The 20780-nt window shown below is 36.3% G+C and overlaps 1 protein-coding gene across 8 annotated transcripts in view; it reads left to right on the top strand.

Moving 5' to 3' along the window:
• Positions 1-20780, top strand: part of LOC110467159 (eyes absent homolog 1-like) — a 156617-nt gene that overhangs the window by 113288 nt on the left and 22549 nt on the right. For 7 of the 8 annotated variants that reach the window (XM_021524115.1, XM_021524114.1, XM_021524113.1 and 4 more), the window contains 7 exons: positions 187-250; positions 644-840; positions 3554-3652; positions 4180-4241; positions 7333-7498; positions 15614-15673; positions 16699-16865. In XM_021524115.1, the coding sequence (XP_021379790.1) occupies positions 187-250; positions 644-840; positions 3554-3652; positions 4180-4241; positions 7333-7498; positions 15614-15673; positions 16699-16865 (815 nt within the window). The remainder of the gene's footprint in view (positions 1-186; positions 251-643; positions 841-3553; positions 3653-4179; positions 4242-7332; positions 7499-15613; positions 15674-16698; positions 16866-20780) is intronic. The other variant, XM_021524118.1, reaches the window with a different exon arrangement.

The raw sequence follows: 20780 nt of genomic DNA, 5'->3' as shown, positions 1-20780 counted from the left end.
CCCCCCCCCTACTCCCCTCCCCTCCCCCTCTGTGACAGAGTAGGGAAAGGCTGATACATTGGTCTTGTACCTAACATCTGGTAGCTATTTGGGTAATGTCATTTTTACAACCCTTGCTCATTTCTCCCCTTCAGTCTAATGTTAACTGCTTCATGCCTTAATTTTGTGTTTTTTCTCCTTGGACAGGTGAAATCCCCAGTAAAGTGACAGCTGAGTTAGATACAGATAACTTAGCCAACTTCATAAACAGGTTAGACATTGTTTTGTGTAGTCATTAAATGATAAGAATCATATCTGCAAGTTCCACAGGAACGTCTTATTTATTTAAGAATTTGACAAGTACAAACTATATACAGAACTTTTTGTTTCGTTATTCAAATGGAAAAATAAAAGTATTTATATGTTTTTTAAATGGTGCCAGACTCATAATTTTAAGACATTATATATAGTTAAACCTCTATTTAGTGCCTCTTGTTTCTATTTATATGAAGGCCCCTTGCCTTTGTGTCTTTTTCAACATACATGTACCACCAAAACCAGTTTATATTGCCGACATCTTGCAAACAAATGATGGCAGTATAACAAGGTTTTACTGTAAAGATACAACAATGAGTTTGTATAAGAAATGTACTTTGTTTTGTAGTGCTACAACGGAGGCTGCATTTACAGGAGCCGTGTCAACACCAGAGGGCGCTGTGTCTACAACCACAGCAACCATGAATACAGCATACAACTACCCTAATGCACCTAGTGCGTTTAGTCTCCAAAACTCAGCCCTGTACAACACACAGACTGGCCAGACGCCGTATAGTGTAATGACCAACTACCCTGTAGCTGATAGTAAGTATAAACTCAGCCCTGTATAACACACAGACTGGCCAGACACTGTATAGCGTAATGACCAACTACCCTGTAGCTGATAGTAAGTACAAACTCGGCCCTGTACAACACACAGGCTGGCCAGACGCCGTATAGCGTAATGACCAACTACCCTGTAGCTGATAGTAAGTACAAACTCAGCCCTGTACAACACACAGGCTGGCCAGACGCCGTATAGCGTAATGACCAACTACCCTGTAGCTGATAGTAAGTACAAACTTTTCACAACTACCCTGTAGCTGATAGTAAGTACAAACTTTTCAGGGATTAGTTAGACAATCTCTCATTCTGTCACCAATTACCGGTGGGGGGGGCGGGGGGCTGTAGATATCCTCCCTGTCAGACTCCAGCATTGCCTGGATATTCATTCTGTCACAAATTACCCTGGGCTATAGATATCCTCCCTGTCATAGACTCTCAGCATTGCCTGGATATCCATTCTGTCACCAATTACCTGGGGCTGTAGATATCATCCCTGTTGCAGACTCTCAGAATTGCCTGGATACTCATTCTATCACCAATTTCCTGGGACTGTAGATATCTTCCCTGTCACCAATTACATGGGGCTGTAGATATCCTCCCTGTCACCAATTACACAGGGCTGTAGATATCCTCCCTGTCACCAATAACACAGGGCTGTAGATATCCTCCCTGTCACCAATAACACAGGGCTGTAGATATCCTCCCTGTCACCAATAACACAGGGCTGTAGATATCCTCCCTGTCACCAATAACACAGGGCTGTAGATATCCTCCCTGTCACCAATAACACAGGGCTGTAGATATCCTCCCTGTCACCAATAACACAGGGCTGTAGATATCCTCCCTGTCACCAATAACACAGGGCTGTAGATATCCTCCCTGTCACCAATAACACAGGGCTGTAGATATCCTCCCTGTCACCAATAACACAGGGCTGTAGATATCCTCCCTGTCACCAATAGCACAGGGCTGTAGATATCCTCCCTGTCACCAATAACACAGGGCTGTAGATATCCTCCCTGTCACAGACACCCAGAGCTCTTGATATCCACTCTTTATGGCATGGTTTTCAGTTGATGCATGACATTAAAGAATTTTAGAAGTCAAAACACCTTTTTCCTGAAATTGGAAGGGTTTCAAAACAAGTCAAATAGACATGTGCTAAGAGTCGAAGCTTATTTTTGGGAGCCAAATACCTACTCTCAATGGTCAAATGAAAGGTCAGACTACAAGGGGTCCTGATATCCACACAGCCTACTCAGGGTCGTAGATGTCCATCTGGCAGAGACTACTAATGTCCTGAGATATCAACCATGCTATAGACTTAACAGGGTCCAATATATCCTGCCACAGACCACACAAAATCTTCAAAAAAACAATTACATCAAGCAGCAGCTTGTTAACTCAACTCTACAGCAGATCTGAACAGCTACCCGGTCCTCCCGATGGCAGTCTTCTGCCAGGCTTGCTGCCACAGACCTGACTTTGTTAACCCTCTGTCCCCTGGTGGTGGCTTTCTGCCACAGACCTGACTTTGTTAACCCTCTGTCCCCTGGTGGTGGCCTGCTGCCACATACATGACTTTGCTAAACGTCTGTCCCCTGGTGGTGACCTGCTGCCAAAGACCTGACTTTGTTAACCGCTGTTTCCTGGTGGTGGCCTGCTGCCACAGACCTGACTTTGTTAACCCTCTGTCCCTTGGTGATGGCCTGCTGCCACAGACCTGACTTTGTTACCCCTGTCCCCTGGTGGTGGCCTCCTGCTCTGCCTGCAGGTGTCCAGCTAGCCATGGTTAGGATGGGTCGGGCCTGATTTATATGGGGGGGAGAGCTTTTATAGCAATTTCTGCAACATAAATAACAATATCTATTAATAACTTGTCTGCCTTATTACAAATTTGATTGACAATGTTGCTGTTTATGAGCATTTTATATTGGCGTGATATCCCCGGTGTATTTAATAGCTTTTGTTAGCTTAAAATTTTGTTTTGATTTATTTTGTCTGAAACTTTCCCTTTAACTACACAAAACATATCTTGATTATTTCATGCGACAGATTTGCCTTTTTTTGATTTTTTTCGTTTATTGAAATCTAAAAGTTAAATGTTTTTTTGATTAAATTATAAATAAAATGTGATTTATTTAATAGAAATAGTTTTCATTTGTCTGCAATGGTATTACTGACAAATCTTTCAACAGAAAATGTGGAACTACATACTATGGTTTAGATTTTTAAATAGGGAATTGTGATAACAGTGACATAAAAAGAATTAAACATTTTCCAAATCCTTCTTTTCTCATCCTTCCTCCCTTTTAATATCGAAGAAACTTTACTTGAGGAATTGATATATGTATTCAGCAAACAGTAAAGAAGTCTGGAAAAGGATAGTCAGTAATGATGAAGATTGAAATAAAAACAATGGAGTTTTGTATTGTATGTATAACTATAGGCTATCTGGTAATAGGCATGTTGCCTCCGAGGAGGGAAGTTAACGGTAACTGGCTCTAACTGGCTAGAACTGGCTTGTGAGGATTTCTCCCTGTAGATTACTTCGTTAACGCGTACAAAACTTTCCTCGTATTTGAGAATGCAATATTTCCCCAAAATTTACTTTTTAAGGGTTGTTAGAATCACGTGCTATTGTAAGATTATTCCTTGGTTTAAATGTTTTATATTTGAATTTTGTTTTCAGTTGGAAAAATAAAATCCCCTGGCAGTCAAGTTGTGAGCCCAAGTTACCTGAATAGCTACAGCTCAAGTTTCCCCCAATCACCACAGGGGTCGTATGTCTGTGAGTATTCAGGAATTTCATTAAATCAGTCTCTTGAACAAATAAGGTTTTTGTTTCAATTTTCATTGATCTCAAGTTTTTGGTGGGTTTTTTTAGGTATTTATATCTGTTAAACATCATTCATCTTTTACAAAACTTACAAGTATATCTTGAATATTTTAACAGATATCTTTAACAAAAACAAGATCAAATCCTGTATATTGATCAAAATCTAATTAGTTTCATAATTATTAATCTTCCAATGTTATGTTAAAACATATTAATCTTCTAATGTTATGTTTAAACATCATGAAATTCAGAATAAAAACTGTATACATTTAAAGTGGTTACATATATGCAGGAGTATATATATATATTTAAGATACATCTGAAAAATTGATTTTAAAATGACTTTGTTAATGATTCATTAAGCTAAACTGTAACAAACAACTGATGCCAGATGTCAAGATTTTCAACAGTGAAATTGAATTATAATTGTGGATTCTTTGTTCAGTCAGTGTTTGAAAAAGTTTGATATTCTGTTACAGACCCAGCACAAGTGCCATTTACAACAACACCGGGGAGTATGTCTTCTACCTGTAATTCACAGGTCAGTTCAATGTTTTATCTGTGTAGTCAAGGTCTTCAAAATGTTTATAAAGTATCCTGGATCAATCAAACGCTTTACAACAATGGTGACTGTTGACATGTTTTCAATATCTGTCAATATGGTGTGTTTCTCATCTGATTACATATTAACATTATAATGAATGATAACAGTTTTAGTTTGTAATCAAAGTCAGTCAGATTGGTTCACTGTTACTATTTAAAAGTGAAGATTGGGAAGATATTTGATAAGAAATGTTTTACATATAATCAAAGTCTGTCAGAAGTTTTCTCTAGTCAAATCACTGTAATTGATAGCAAGGGGAGATAGCATTATAACTTCCATTTCTTCTCCGACATTTGTGGTTCACTGTTTAAATCAAAATGGCTCTGATATTAAAGATAAACAAACCGAAGGTAAACCAAGGTGACACTCACAGTGGATGAACGGACATTTTGGTACCCTGCTTGGCCAATGAATTGAAATAAAGTGGGGTTTCCTCCGGGGCTCCATTGTTCAAGCTGACAGGTTTAGCGCTAAATATTTCAGAGATGTCAGTTTTCTGTCTCTACTATCAGAAGACAGCATCAGGTTTCAACATGTCAAGACAGGCGGGTGTTATTGGCCTGTTATTAGTTGTTGTAGGGACAGGATATTTCTGTGTAGGGATGTAGAAGGATGGTGAGCTCAGCCGGTGTTGTCTCTGCCTTCACCTGACCCCAGGCTACCATAGCCATTTTTGAAGACAATTCGCTAAAATTCATGTAGTGTAAAGGTAAATAATTTTTAAGCATGAAATTCTATTACATAGAAATTAAAGTATCGGTGATGTGTAGAGGGTACGGGGTAAGGGATGACACAGGAGGGATTGTAATATACATATGCCGTGATGATCCTAGTATGACATTAACTATGACAATCTGAAGACGACGTGCAGTGTCTGTGACAATTTCTGTATGACATATGCTGTCTGGGGAGATCTGTGTATGATATTTAAATTTCGGCTATCTTACGGTATTTACTACTTCAATCTTAGTATGACATTTACTATGACAACCTTAATATGACATTTACTATGACAATCTGAGTATGACATTTACTATGACAATCTTAGTATGACAATTACTATGACATTTACTATGACAACCTTAGTATGACATTTACTATGCCAACCTTAGTATGACATTTACTATGACAACCTTAGTATGACATTTACTATGACAATCTTAATATGACATTTACTATGACATTTACTATGACAACCTTAGTATGACATTTACTATGACAATCTTAGTATGACATTTACTATGACAATCTTAGTATGATATGTACTTATATTATGTCTAGACTGTAACATTCGACCTAGGTTTGTTTACAAGGAATCTGTAAATCTATACACCAACCTTTTTCAGTGCCACACTATCATACTCTGGCATTGACTTTCTCCTGGTCTATATAGATGGTGATCTAACTTTTGATAGAAATAATGATTATCGGCCTTATCATTAATTTCATATTAATCCATATAAGGGATTATATTTTTACCACATTGTGGTATTTCTGTCAAAGAAAACATGTTTTATGTCAGCAAAGATAATTAAATGACATGTGTGTTCTCTATTTCATGTATAATTATATAATTGAAGTCACTTATATCTATGGAAAATTTCACAAACTCTAGTCTCATCCAAAATACTTGTGACATCATCTCATGATGTCTGTAGACAATGTTATGTTGATTAGTTTCTGAATTTAACATTGTGATTCTGATAAACGAAATGATTGAATGTTTCAAATACCGACTTAAGAACTATAATTTTATATATACACAGGTATTAAAATGGACAGGAACATGTTAAATAGCATCATCATGCTAATATCAATTCTTCCCTTCAACAGCTAAAAACAACATGACAACGTTTCATTTCCATTTTGAAGTTCAATTTTCCATGATGCTTAGAGTTTATGGAAGCAACCATTGCCTTAAAAAAAAAAAAAAAAAAATTTGATTCCAATGAAGTAATCGGTATTTGTGACCAGATTTAGCTGAAAGAATACGGTAATTTTAAAGTCTCCTAAATCTGCCAGGCATCCTTGTAGACCTAGTATTAATGCAAACCCATAAAAATGCTAATGCCAACCATTGTTGTGTAGGGAAGGTTCCATGGTGGGTTGGCCAGGAGGGGGGGAATTGGAGGGGGTCTCATAAAGTCAAACATGGTTACCATGGTAATTATCTAGTATATATGTAAATTTTTTCTCCAGTTTGACATTACTTGGGGTTGACACTGAAGGTATGACAATTCTGATGGGACAGACACATACCCTCACATTGCCATTGGTATTCTGCAGTCGACTTCAGTGATAGACCTCCTAAAGAGACATTTTTATTTATATTTTATCAAAATCTATTCCGTACCTGAAAGTTGTTGACTCACCTGTACAAGGAGTATATATATATAGATATTTTCCCTGCAGCCCCCAACATCGTAAGGCAGCCATATATTTTATTTTGGCCTCAATAACAAAACGGCGGCAGTTATTGTGTTCGTGGTGGAGTACAGACGGCACTGAAACACAGCAGTAACAAGGTGAATACCTTGTGCGCTGTTCAATTCATCAATGTCAGATTCGTTGTCAGTGTTTGTCTTTGTTCATTTCATAGGAAATGAAAGATACAAAAAACACCTATACTAATATATAAAGAAGATAGATATTGAAATAAATTTTGATCACATTTTTGCTAATAAATTTAAAGAGTGACAGACATTTATCTATTTTTGTCAGCTCAATTAATTTGAACTTGAAAAAAATAATCTTTATGCTATGAATTAGTATAGCAAGGGAATGTCGCATACAAGGGACGCCATTAGTATAAAACTACTATGGGTATGTTTCTGTGGTGGTAGACTGACTGTTTGATTGAGTGAGCAACACTTCATTGTAGATCGGCCCAGTGGTCCTTACATCAATGGCTACCTTGGTGTGTGCCTCCTACTTTGTTTAAACTGTTGTATGCCTTTGCCAACACCATCGATTCTGATTATGTGACTGTTTAGATCAATGCGTTATTTCTGCTGTGTTTTTCTTCCAGTCCATTGAAGGGTTTAATTATGGCAGTTACCATGTCCCCGGAGCAGCTAATCCCTACTACTACCCAAACCCGTCCCTACTCAACAGCACCCCTTCTACGACAGGGGGCACCACCATGACCTACCAACTGGTCAGTCCACCAGAGGTCCAGCCAATCAAAACAGAAGGTAATTAACATCCTTCAATAAAAATCTCATAAACATCCAGAACATTTATATTTTTATTTAAGTTCCATTTATGGTAAATGGTTCGCATTTCCATTTTTCAGGTTTTTTTAAATTGAATGAAATTTTAACGTATATGTGAATTTTAAATCAAGCTAGCATACTCATGCATATAATTATGTATTTTTAACCAGGAAATATGGAAAAAGTTTGCATTAGCATATTTATGAAAAAAATAATTAAAAATAGAAATTTCATTAATTGCAATGATATTCATACTTCCTGGTAATATTTATAAGGCTATGAAATTGACATTGAAATCAGGAAAGGGGGATTATCTGTAAGGGTCGTATTACAATGGCCTGAATGTTGATGTGACAATAATTGTATGTGCGTGAGTTGAGATGGGGAGGATTGGAGAATGGGGTCAGAGTCTGATATGGAACATATGCATCATTCCTGATCTACTGAACAAACAAACCTGTAAAATTACAATTTAAACTGAAGTCAACCATATAGCGTATCGACTTGCACGGAATTTATTATAAATGTTTGCACCCTTAATCGTTTCAACAAATACAGCTCTGCATCCATTTTGTGCTGTATAAGAGGATTAGCCCAATTTCAAAACAATCTTTTATGCTTTCGTCTCAGAAAGATTTACGGCAAACACTAAAAAGTAAAAGGATTAGTGATGTTTCAGTCCGACCTTATTATTCTCAATTATGCGTAGATTTGTTCCAGAAAATAATACACTGTCAATTACTTTAACGTTACAAATCCGTTTTCTATGAAGAAAAACTATGGGAAAAGTTGTCTTTTGCACTGGTTGACTGGTGGACAGTGTAAGGATAGCCGATGGCGGTGTTTCGAGGTCAGACATGGACAGTCACACATTAAATGTACATGTTTTGGTCATTGGCCGGACTGTATGAAAACCTTGGTGTTATTCAGTTTGTCAAATCAACCAGGACTTTACCAGTTGACACTCAGAATGGCCATGTCGATTAAAATTGTCAATAACTTACAAGTGACAAGGTTTTCATAATGACCATCGGTGTGTTATTTGTCAAAGCTGAGGGTAGCCTGTCGGAGTGATGGATGGTGATCCCCTCTCGCCCGACACATTAGCATTGTCACCTACAACCCTTTACCTAGATAGAAGAAATTTAATGTTATTTAGGATCAGGCTTGCTCAGATAGTTTCTCTAGATAAGCTGGCAAATGGAAATCACTGTCATTGTAACTGGAGTGTCTATAGTCTATACAACAGTTTTGATTCGCTGTAATTGAAAACACAACCTATAATCTTCTAAATGAATTTTGATGTATAGACATTTTTTTTGCTTTGTTGTCCACCATAGGTCTCCATAGATCACTCTAATATTTGCGGTTTATCTGCTCAGAAGTTATTTTGATGTTTAAACAATGTTTGGCATTGTTAACCATATTTGTGGTTCACTTTTCTAAAAGTATTTTGTTGTAAAAAAGTTTTGGCATAGTTGACCATCAATATCTTTACACAATTTTGAGTTCATTTTTTCATTTTTTTCCCCCGTCTTACATATCTTGGTATTGTGTGTTATATAAATTCTCTGACAAAACGTCAGGTTTTTTTTTTGTATCAGAAAATGAAATAGACACTATTACAATGCTCTTTAATCTGCCAAACTGCCAAGATTCAGACTTCAGCCATTTATAGTAACAAATTCAAGTTAATTCAAATTACTGAGGCATTTTTTGTAGATATTATAAGACAATTTTTTTTCAGGGAATCAAACTTGATGTATTATGTTAAGAACCTGAGCACATTAACACAAAAATACCGGTTTTCAATTTTCACAGTTGCCCAGCTTTGCCATTGATTGATATCTGTTTTGTAATTTATTGTATGGATAGAAGGAAAAATCAAAAGTAATCTCATTTCAGTCATCATATTTTTTTTGTTCCATTCTAAAATTAAAAAAGACAGGAATTGTAGCATAGAATCATTTTAAAGCTAATTTTTCAGACTATAGAAAAAACAAACCAAAGTTGAAAAAAGTTTAATCACATTGCATTGAATTAAAAATTTATGACAATATTCCAAAAAAAAACAGAATTTTAAAATCTTTACAGAGAGCAACACTTACAAAACTTCTTTTGATTTTATTAGGGAAAAAAATGAAAGTACAGATATGTTTTGATAAATTTAAAGTCCCTGGAGAACAACTGTGTTCTGTTCTCCCCACCTACACCAGCTGTTGGATAGCAGGTCAACCCAGGGGGTCCAGGGTAGGAGTGTGCTGTCACAAAGCTTGGCATACCTGTCGTTAGCTAATCTGTCGTTGGGTAACACCTGGTAGGCTAGGTAAGGCATCAATTACCTCGTTGCTACCATTTGTTCTTTTCAGTTACGTCTTGAAAATGAGAAGGAGGAAGGACGTTATGTTATTAATTTTTAAACATTTCATTTTCATTCAAAAAAAGACTGGAAAATGTTTGTATTGTTGTTTATTAGAATGGTTTTAAACTTTTCAATTTATTTGGTTAATTTTAAAATAATTACCTAAGTTAAACATAGTTTATTTGGACTTGATTTAAAACGGGACTTAGTATCTTAGTATAGAAAACCTGATTATTACCTAGGAAGACAACTGCGTTATAAAGAGGAAACTTCATTTGACTATCTTTATATTTTGCAGTTACTATTTCAAATATTTCATTGACATATTTGTATTAAAATACATTGATTAGAAAGGTTATGATAATATATGTAAAAATATGCTATATTTATAAAAGTATAACTATGCACAATTCAATCTCTAAAATACAACCAGCAGCATCATTTTAGAATTAGAAAACTGGTTCAAAACAAATTTTGTGAAAGAGAATACCTTGGCAATTTTTTTTGAAATTATGAAAGCATACAATATTTTTAAAAATTAGAATGTTTCAAAAAAAATGATACCATTTAAAGGAAGAATAACTTACTACATGTAATAAAAAAATAAAAAAATAGATGTGAATTGTTTTTGTTGAGATTTAAGGTGAATCGGGTGAGAAAGCCTATTACAATAGCAAAAGTATCTCTGTGTACAACATTCAGCCCAGACAGATGAGCAGGTCTGTCTTCCATATCACACATGCCATCTTGTGTGTGGTACATTTTCCTAGTGTCTTCCTCCTGTCTTCCTTTGCCAGGCTTTCAACACAATAACGAAAATAGTCTCTGTGGCTTTTGTCCCTGGTAACCGGGAGAGAACCATCTCTGACCCTATCTGCCATAAACATTGTCGAACTATGACCCCACCAGTTCAGCCTGGATAGCTTCGTGAGGGGGTCTCTGGTGATTTATCTCACTAAGACCTTTAATTCGGGCCCACTGTGTATTGTGGGTAGTTAGATGCTACCTGGAATGACAGAGAAAATTGTTTAGAAAATAAAAAAAAATAACTAAAACGTTGAGATTGTCAGCAAGGCTGGATCAGTGCGACTAGATGGGACAATTTATTGCAGTTTGCTTGCCAGTGTGTTGTTATTTTTGTTCAGTGACTGTGATAAGAATTCCTTTTTTATGATCCACTGATTTTTTTTTTGAAAAGCGCAGGACATGAATTTCATGCTTATGTGCCAGTACCAGTGTGCCTTTGGAAAGTTAACGGTGCAGAACACCCTTACTAACACATAAACTTGAGCCGATACATTTTTGGCCATTATTGGGGCTAGTTTGATAAAGTTTAGGGGAGCAGTAAATATGCCATGGAGATTACATGTGGTGTTGGTTTGTGGGGTACTGTTGTCCAACACGCCCTCGTCACTTATACTGCACACTCCAGTCACATGGGACAAAACGACACAATAGGCAGGTCACATTCTGATAGCCTTCCTCAAAACGATTATTGTTTTGTATAAATAAAGAACTTAAAAACAGGCTTTTGTTTTTCCCTTTACTGTAGAAATTCTTGCGGAGACTCCTTTCCAAAATCTTTCTAATGTATCCAAGATCAGCACTTAATCTAAATGAGATCTGTCGGTAAGGAATGTTGGAGTCAACAATTGTTTATGTAGGTGGTGGAGATCAATAACAGAGTTTGTGGACACAGATGTTTAGTATTGACAACAAATTATAAGTGGGGAAATCTTTTATAAGTAAAAAAATAAGTTTGTTTGGACAGTCTGTCTCTTCCTTTTGTTTTAGGGTTTAAGATGTTCAATTGTAAGGACAAGAAATGATGTGGACTGTTATGAGGGCTAGAAATGATGTGTACCGATACGAGGGCTAGAAATGATGTGTACTGTTGTGAGGGCTAGAAATGATGTGGACTGTTATGAGGGCTAGAAATGATGTGTACTGTTGTGAGGGTAACGTTGTCTAATTGATGTGAGGGCTGTACTGTACTGTTATGAGGACAACGTTGTCTAATTGATGTGTGGATGTACTGTTATGAGGGTAACGTTGTCTAATTGATGTGTGGACTGTACTGTACTGTTATGAGGACAACGTTGTCTAATTGATGTGTGGGCTGTACTGTACTGTTATAAGGACAATGTTATCTAATTGATATGTGGGCTGTACTGTACTGTTATGAGGACAATGTTGTCTAATTGATGTGTGGGCTGTACTGTACTGTTATGAGGCCAACGTGCTCTAATTGATGTGTGGGCTGTACTTTACTGTTGTGAGGGTAACGTTGTCTAATTGATGTGTGGGCTGTACTGTACTGTTGTGAGGGTAACGTTGTCTAATTGATGTGTGGGCTGTACGGTACTGTTATGAGGACAACGTGCTCTAATTGATGTGTGGGCTGTACTGTACTGTTATGAGGGCAACGTTGTCTAATTGATGTGTGGGCTGTACTGTACTGTTATGAGGACAATGTTGTCTAATTGATGTGTGGATTTTACTTTACTGATATGGGGACAACGTTGTGTAATTGATGTGTGGGCTGTACTGTACTGTTATGAGGGTAACGTTGTCTAATTGATGGGTGGGCTGTACTGTACTGTTATGAGGACAATGTTGTCTAATTGATGTGTGGATTTTACTTTACTGATATGGGGACAACGTTGTCTAATTGATGTGTGGGCTGTACTGTACTGTTAGGAGGACAATGTTGTCTAATTGATGTGTGGGCTGTACTGTACTGTTATGAGGACAACGTTGTCTAATTGATGTGTGGGCTGTACTGTACCGTTGTGAGGACATCTTTATGAATGGGCCTGTAGCATTTCTTCTATAGACATACTTCCCTAACGCCTGGTAACCTGATGACTTTATGGCCTGACAAATTCTAAAATTATGCAAATTTCTGCACCTGCAAACTCCCTGTTAAAAGCTTTATCATAGCACTTGGTCTCAATTTTCAGGCTTAAAAAAGATGCCTTATCCCTGTTAGATAAGGCTCTTCGAGCAGTTGAAGGATTGCTCATAGAGGTTTCAAGTGCCACTTTCACAGAATTCCATACCAATGGTCTGGGCATGTGTTAAAGTTTCTCACCGACTAACATACCAATGGATGTCCATCAACTTTCCAGAAAGTGCAAAGTAGGATGGAACCTCAAAATCTGACATTTATATTTAAGGCACAAAAATTGGAGTAGTTGACTTTGAGATTTTGTACTTTCGTCATCGTGGTCTTTGTCGACGTCAGGTCAATCATTACTATACAAAAGGGGAGATTTGTAAATTTTAGATTTTTAAAACACAATAGTTCAGGATTTTAAAGATTACTGCAGTCATTCACATACACTGTAAAACCTTTTTGTCTAAACATAAGATATTATAAATAATGGACTTTATATTTGGTGAATATGCTGTGATGTAAACCATAGGAAAAATATTAAAAATATTTGGTGATTATGGTATATTATTTAGAACTGTGATCAAGGTGTCTCAGCCAATCAGAAGCAGTTTATTTAATAATGCCATTTCATATTCCTATAATTCCTTATTACTCTAATATCACTACATATCTTTGCAGATTTATTTTTGGTAAATTGATGCATTAAATTATTCATTGGTGAGGATTTATATTACTGAAAGGAATTTGTATAGGATTGTTTGTTTTGATACATCTGGATATATACTCTGAAGATATTTGAAATTCTGCATATATCTCAAAAATACAGTATACTGTTAAATTATATATCTCATGATCCGCAATAATTGCCCAGGAAGAAATATTTCATTGGATTTACAATCTCGTTCAGCTTTTTGAAATGATTTATATTTTTATATGGAAGCAAAAAAAATATTTTGGACTAAAATATGTGTCATCATTAATGATAACATAGGGGAAAATGTACATTGAATATGATAAAGCATTAATGAATCGGGGTACCTGCACTCTGATTGTACCCAATCACCACAGTAACTCGGGCCGTAGTGTCCCACACATCTGTACGAGGGATTATCTGGCATCAGTAATACAGTAACTAGATACAGGTGACATATTGTGACTATTGATGAATCCTTTCAGTGCTGCACAATTCCACCGGTTATTTATTCATAAATCTCTTATTTCTTAAAAAAAAATATAAGAGAAAAGAATGATATTGATGGTTGAAAATAGACTCAATTCAAGTATCCTTTTTATTGATGTTCGGCCCAGAACAGATGCTGTAATATTGAACTGCAGTTGAGTTTATTCATTTGAATCATTTGGTCATAATTCACTGATACAGCCAGTGTCATAAACCGCCCCAGTGGATTATGGGTAATGTCAGCAATTGGTGTATTATGGGTATTCTGAGGTAGGGGTTTCCTACGAGAATGTCAGGTTTTAAAGATGATACATCTAACCCTACACCCAATACTTTTGAGCGAGTAACCTACGTTTAACTTCCTTACTATGGCCATCCTATATGAGAATTTCCCCGGATAGTATTTCAGAATGCATTGAAACGTTGTGGAAACAGACAGTAATTGTACACGAGAAACACACCATAGAGCCATCCATGTTTAGGCTGGGGTAACAACCACACCATTTAATCTCAGATTTGGTTGCAGAAAAAAGCTCTCAACATGTAGCTTATATTTAAGACCAGATAGCTGGGGTCTCTATTTGATCTGTTGCCGTTTACAAATCGGTGTCAGAGCAGGTCATTGCCAGATCCTGCAATCGCACAGTGTTTTTTTTTCTGTCATCCGCATCTTCTTCCGAAAACATTTTGTGACTGTTGAATACATCAGCCTGACAAAATTTGAGACGGAAATTGTCACAAATGTACAATTAGTTATATTTACATATTTTTCTTCCCCATACACATTATTTGCTCTTCGAAAATGTCATCGGCAAATGTCATCGCCGGGAATTACAAGCTATCATCTCGTTGTGTTTGGCTGGAGCAATTTATTGTCACAAAAGGGCTTTTTGACATCGTAAGTGAGAGACCAACAACTCACCACGGTCTGGCTTTAAGTCTGTCCAACTTTCTACTGTAGGAACCACAGCAGATGAATCAGATGTGTGGGGTTTTATCTTTTATAACGAGGGTAAATTAGAGATGTACACTAGACAGCTATAGGAAGTATATCTATATGACCTCGTAGTTTTTATCACACTTCCATTTCATTTAGTATCTACCATACAAGTTTTAAAAGGAAACATTACACCTACAGAACTTCGATCATATTGTAAAAATTGTTTACAAAGAAAAATATTACAAAAAAAGGTATTTGCATGCCATGAAAGCTTTTTAGTGACTAAGTGTGGTTGTCCATTCAACTTATGTCATTTCCGTGTGATTTCAAATCAAATTTTAACCTTGTAGTGCAAATAATTTTTCCTTGTACCTGTCACTTATTAACATGTTGCTGTATTATTACCAATAGTCACTTAATTTGTATCCTCCATCTTGTCAACTTTGCCTTCTCAATGAAAAATACTACCTTCATGCTTGATGACATCTAGGATCAGAAATTTTCATCATATTTGATACTGTGCCCTCACATATACCACTCGGAGATTAATACAAATAATTAATATAAACTGAATAATGGATAATATTTTCTAACAGCTGGTTCCAGAATTGTTTTTTCCGAGGACATTGCACAAACATGGCGAGTTGACAATCTGACAATCATGGATTTAATTTGTTTGGCGATTTCTCATGCTTATTTTACATTTTTTGTAGATGGCCAATACGCACAGATAACCAGTCCCTCCCCGCCAGCTCGTGAGAATGGAATAGCCAGTGAGTATAGAGCATGCTTTGCTAACTTGTTAAATATTTCATCATCTGATGGCGTACCTGTGTGACACTGGCCTTGAGGAACAGGTAGAGAGTAGGGGAGATGTGTGTGGGTATTGATCCTACGGCGTGCACCATTTGTAGTTTTGTTTTCAGCTAGCATTAGTACTTCTACCCAATAGTATAATGGCAATTTTAATGATGAAAATTCTACAAAAATTATCCTGGTTTAATGGAAATTGCAGGGGATCAAAGGATATCGGATGTATCTCAGCTCGTTAGCTTAGATCAATAAATCAGGTACGGTTCCATTGTTGTTTCCCACAAAAATGAAGAGCTTTGAGCAGAAAAAGGTTATCTAATTGCATTTTATAATTAAATTAAGTTTTTAAGAAAAAGTGAAAATTCTAGATTTGTATTAGAGACAGTATCATGTTTTGGGTTTAACATTAGTCATTAGGGCAGTGTTGCAGATCAGCCCTCAAATCATTAACTTTGTTTTTATTTTATTTTAATTTTATTTTTATATTGGAAATCAAATTTGTTCACTGGTCAGCTCAAAATAGGGCAAAGGAGATGGCAGCTTGTCTAGTTTGGCAAGAAAACAATCAAAACACTGGCATCATTTTGTGAGTTGTTCTCCAACTGAATATGAATGCCTTAAAATATTCGCCTACCAGATTTTTCATAATAAGGATGCCATATTTAATAAGATGGACTTCCATATAAAAGGGGTACTGTAATAAGTGTATTGAATATAAACAAAGTAGTACATATTACATGCATATTTATGGTAGCCAGATTTCACAGGTTTACCAATTAAGGGTGCATTGAAAGGAATAAACAAGTGCTTGGGTTTCCTCTCTGGCACATAAAGGGCTTGCATGTGTTTGTGGATTACCTCTCCTCTGTAAAACTAAGGGTGGGCTTATCTAGGGCATAGGCTTATAAGACTAAGTGTATAATATTTTACATAGTGATTAAAATTATTTTAATTATATGTGACTAATGGAAGTGTCCGTTTATTGGTTCCGCTGCAGGACCAAGAAATAGCAAACCCCGGTCAGGTCGAAAACTGAACCCTTCCCCAGGCCCGGAGTCCGACCTGGAACGTGTATTTGTGTGGGATTTAGATGAAACCATTATCATCTTTCATTCACTGTTAACGGGATCCTATGCGCAAAGATATGGGAAGGTAAGACAATTTTTCTGTTTCCCTTTCATCTTATTGAAAATTATTGCGTATTGTGTATGGATATTTTTGAATTGTTTGAAAATTTTCAAAAACAAAAACCTTAAGCAGAATTTTATGATGACAGTTCTGCAATGGGATATGCCAAAGTTGCCTCCCTTGATAAAATGTATGCATGCAGTGTTGGTAAGCAAATTCACTTGTGCAAAAATAGCTTTGGCACATTAATTGAACAGAAATTGACTTTGCGGTTGATATGTAGAAAGTTTCGAAATTTGGAAGATTTCTCTAATTCAACGTACCAGTGCTACTAATTGATTTTATATATTTCATTTAATTCCTTGCGTGGAAGCCATGACGGTTGTTCTGTGCTTGCTCTGTTGAGGATTGTAAGGCTTGACATGTGCTGATTTTAAAGGTTTCACAAGCACAACACTGTGACCTTGAGCTCAGTTGCAAGGTCAAGTTGATGACAATCCATATAACAAGTATAATGTACTGGCAATACTGTGTAAATGCATGTTTGAATTCTAATTTGAATCGGTATCATTCAGATGTTGTAATACTAACGATACACCACACATAGCTTTATTTTGAAGTTTTCTTCTTCAATCCGTTTAAAAGCAGTTTAATGTAAAATTTGACACAAGCCTTTGATGAGTATGTTATCAACTGAAGAAGACAGAAATCTTTAAGGATTTGTTTAACAGATTTCAAATGCTGTATGAAAAACAAGTCACACTCCTTTTGAACTAGTCTTGAGTCGAGTGCATGAAGTGTATTTCTGTCATGAAAGGTTTATAGCGAAGGCCTTTGTAGCAGGCAGGGCATTGTTCCCCGCCAGGTAGCGGGGATGACCACCACGGAATATAGTCCATGGAAACCATAGTTTCCTCGCTGTGTTTGTATACAATCACATGACCTAATTGTGTTCGGACAAATTATGCTTTTTGTTTTCTTTCTTCTTGGTGCACTCTTGAAAAGGCTTTGATCTTTTGTGTATACAGCCATCCTTGGTTTTTAACCCATACAAATGGATAATTGGAAATGGTGATTATCTACAAACTGCAGTAGAAAAAAATCACATTGGTGGTGGACTATGAAAGGAACGAATTAGCGGAAGATTTACATTCATTATAGAAAACCGATGCATTCAATTGTCCGATATTTCAGAGTTTGTGATTGATAACTCCGGCTTTTTAAATAGATAATACAAAGTTTGATTGATGAACGAATTCAAGAAGCATTTATTTTGCCTTAATGTTGAATATAATTAAAATTGTTATTTTCTACTGTTTGTAACTGCTGTTTGCAGAAAGGATTTTATTTACATAGGCTTTTTAATAATTTGTCAGTTTATAGATAAAGGGTTCTTGATTTTTTATAAAATATTTACATGAGATCAATTTTAACTATTTGTGAAATTAAGCAAGTTTGACACATTAAAAAATTGAAAATAAAATGAATTTGGTAAACGAAGTTTAGTTAACTTTGATACCTTTCATCCTTTTTGTTTCTTAATTGAAAGATTTTTGAATGTTTAAATTGAAAATGGACAGGTAATTAAAAATAATTGATCTTTAAGGAAAATTAGCATAATACATCCAATTACACATATTCATAATAGAAGCGGTGCATTGCATCATAAAGGGGATGTTCTGAATAATAAAGTTACAGATTTTAAATATTTAAATTTAACATTGATCGGTAATTATAAAAAATGGTCTAAAAATATTATTATTTATGATTGAAGTTTAGTACTAGTGCCTCTAATAGATGGTGTTTATTGTTGTGTGCTTTGGAGTTGTCATAGCATGGTCTTAAATTGGTAATAATTGGAACCTCATTAGTCAAGACACTTTGCAAAGTGGCCAAAATTTCCGGGGATGAAGAATTTTCTTGTTTAAAGAAACTTGAAAAATTTCCATTGAGATGATTTCTTTGTTTATTATTAGCTTCCGGGATGTAAGGGTCCTTATTGGCCCGAGGTGAATGTTCCACTCTGTTGTATATACAATTGTAACGAGTAGTACAAGTAAATCTGAATGGTATTAGGTACAGATGTCGGCTGGACAATTGTATACCTAGTCACATTATTTTGACATTTGGTCCATCAAAGGGTGTAAGTAATGTGTGCTCTTCCCAGTATTTGATGGGTCAGTAATCTGCTGGCCATCAACTGGGAGCTACATAGCAATAGTCTGATAGCACTAATCAGGTGTTTAATGAACTCAGCCAGTTGGACATGGTCTTGTTATGTTTCCTAAGGAAAACATGACCTGCCACCTTACTGAGATTTCCAGGGCAAGTCCTATAAGATTGGTCTGCAGGGGCAGGCCCCAAGGGTATGCCTTCCAGACCTTGTTTCAGATCCAGAAACTCATAAAAGGCAAGGTCATTTATGTTCGGTGCAGTCAGGTATCTAAATGGCTTCCAATCTAAATTGTGTCCATTTCGGTCCAATTGACTTGACAGTGGTGTATTTATTTGTGTGACCCCATGGGGAGCCCCCTGCCATCTGCACACTGCCCCCTCCTCAGTATCTCCCCCCATCATCTCCTCTAAACAAACACTTGGGCTATACAGGGGCTGTGTATTTTTCATGTGACAGCAAATGATCTTGAACAGCTGGTTCCTGCTACAAGTACATTCCAAAATCAAACAGCATTGGACAGGATTTGCACAATTTTCTATCCCTTACATTCAAGGAGGTCACATTTCTGGATTGAAGTCTGGCTGAAATATGCCAGTTCTTCCTTGTCAGTGTTATTTCAAAATGGCCGTCTATTTACACAAACAATACAGTCTTGTTTGCTATTTGTTTATATATTGATTAAAGAGGAGTTGAACACTTTGAGAACACCGCTCTTTGTTATGTGTTACAACCCTGTCCCGATGAGGAGATAAATAAGTAGGCTTTGTAAATAACTGTGTTGGTTTATTCATAAGAGAAAGGAAAACATGTACAGTGAAAAAAAGAAGGTATTTGTATTTGAAGTAAAACTTTGTTAGGGTTTTCATGTTAGAAAAATAATTTCCTGTGTTTGAGGCAGAACTACATGCCGTGGGTTTTCTGTCAACATGTCCCAGTGCTAAAATTAAGGGGAAAAAGTAAATATACAATCCAGTCTTCAGAACTGATATTGTATTCATAGTATGTATAGAAATTTTACATATATCTGCTTAAACAAAACTTTAAATGTTGTATTTATGTTGAACTGTGAACGTGTGCTGCATTTCTGAGGGGTTTTGTTTTGAACAAGTATTTCTTTAAAGAAGTTCATTCTTTGGGGGGGGGGGGAAGGAAAAGTAAGCTACATACAACATTCAAATGTGACCAGCTTTCATCATGGCAGCTCGGTACATTGTATTTGGGCTTCAATGTTTTCTCATCAGCCCTTTTGCCTAAAGTCAGTTTGTCTTTCCGCTTCATTACCCGACTATTTTCATTAATTCTCACATCAAGATAGATTATTAATTCTATTCAGTATGAAATTAGAAATTTTATGATGAAATTGTCCATAAAATTGCTTGTCTTGTCCTGCCAGGGGTGGACAATAGACTGCCAGTCAGTTCATTAAACCTTGACCGTCCATTGTGTCTGTTCCACCTCTGGACATTGACTATTTTGTTGTACAAAGCTGGCATCTGTGACTTTTGTCCAGTGTCCAGTCTGGGCACTATACCCTATTGTAAGGTCAGCTCCAGTGGACAGTCACGGTCAGTCATGACCAAGGAGGCTGTTTTCAATGTAGACTTACAACAAAGTAACAGTTAATTTGTCAGACAGAGGTAGCCATTGATGACCACCATGGATAAAGTGGAAGTTAAAATGTCATTTTTTTGTCAGCCATCCACAAGCAGCTGTTGTTTACCCAGGGTAGGGGGGTCAAACATTGGGGACAAGTTTAACGAATT

This window comes from Mizuhopecten yessoensis, unplaced genomic scaffold (genome assembly GCF_002113885.1).
Source record: "Mizuhopecten yessoensis strain PY_sf001 unplaced genomic scaffold, ASM211388v2 scaffold11163, whole genome shotgun sequence".
Classification (NCBI taxonomy): domain Eukaryota; kingdom Metazoa; phylum Mollusca; class Bivalvia; order Pectinida; family Pectinidae; genus Mizuhopecten; species Mizuhopecten yessoensis.
The sequence above is the reverse complement of the archived record's forward strand: the minus strand, read 5'-3'. Positions and strand labels throughout refer to the sequence as shown.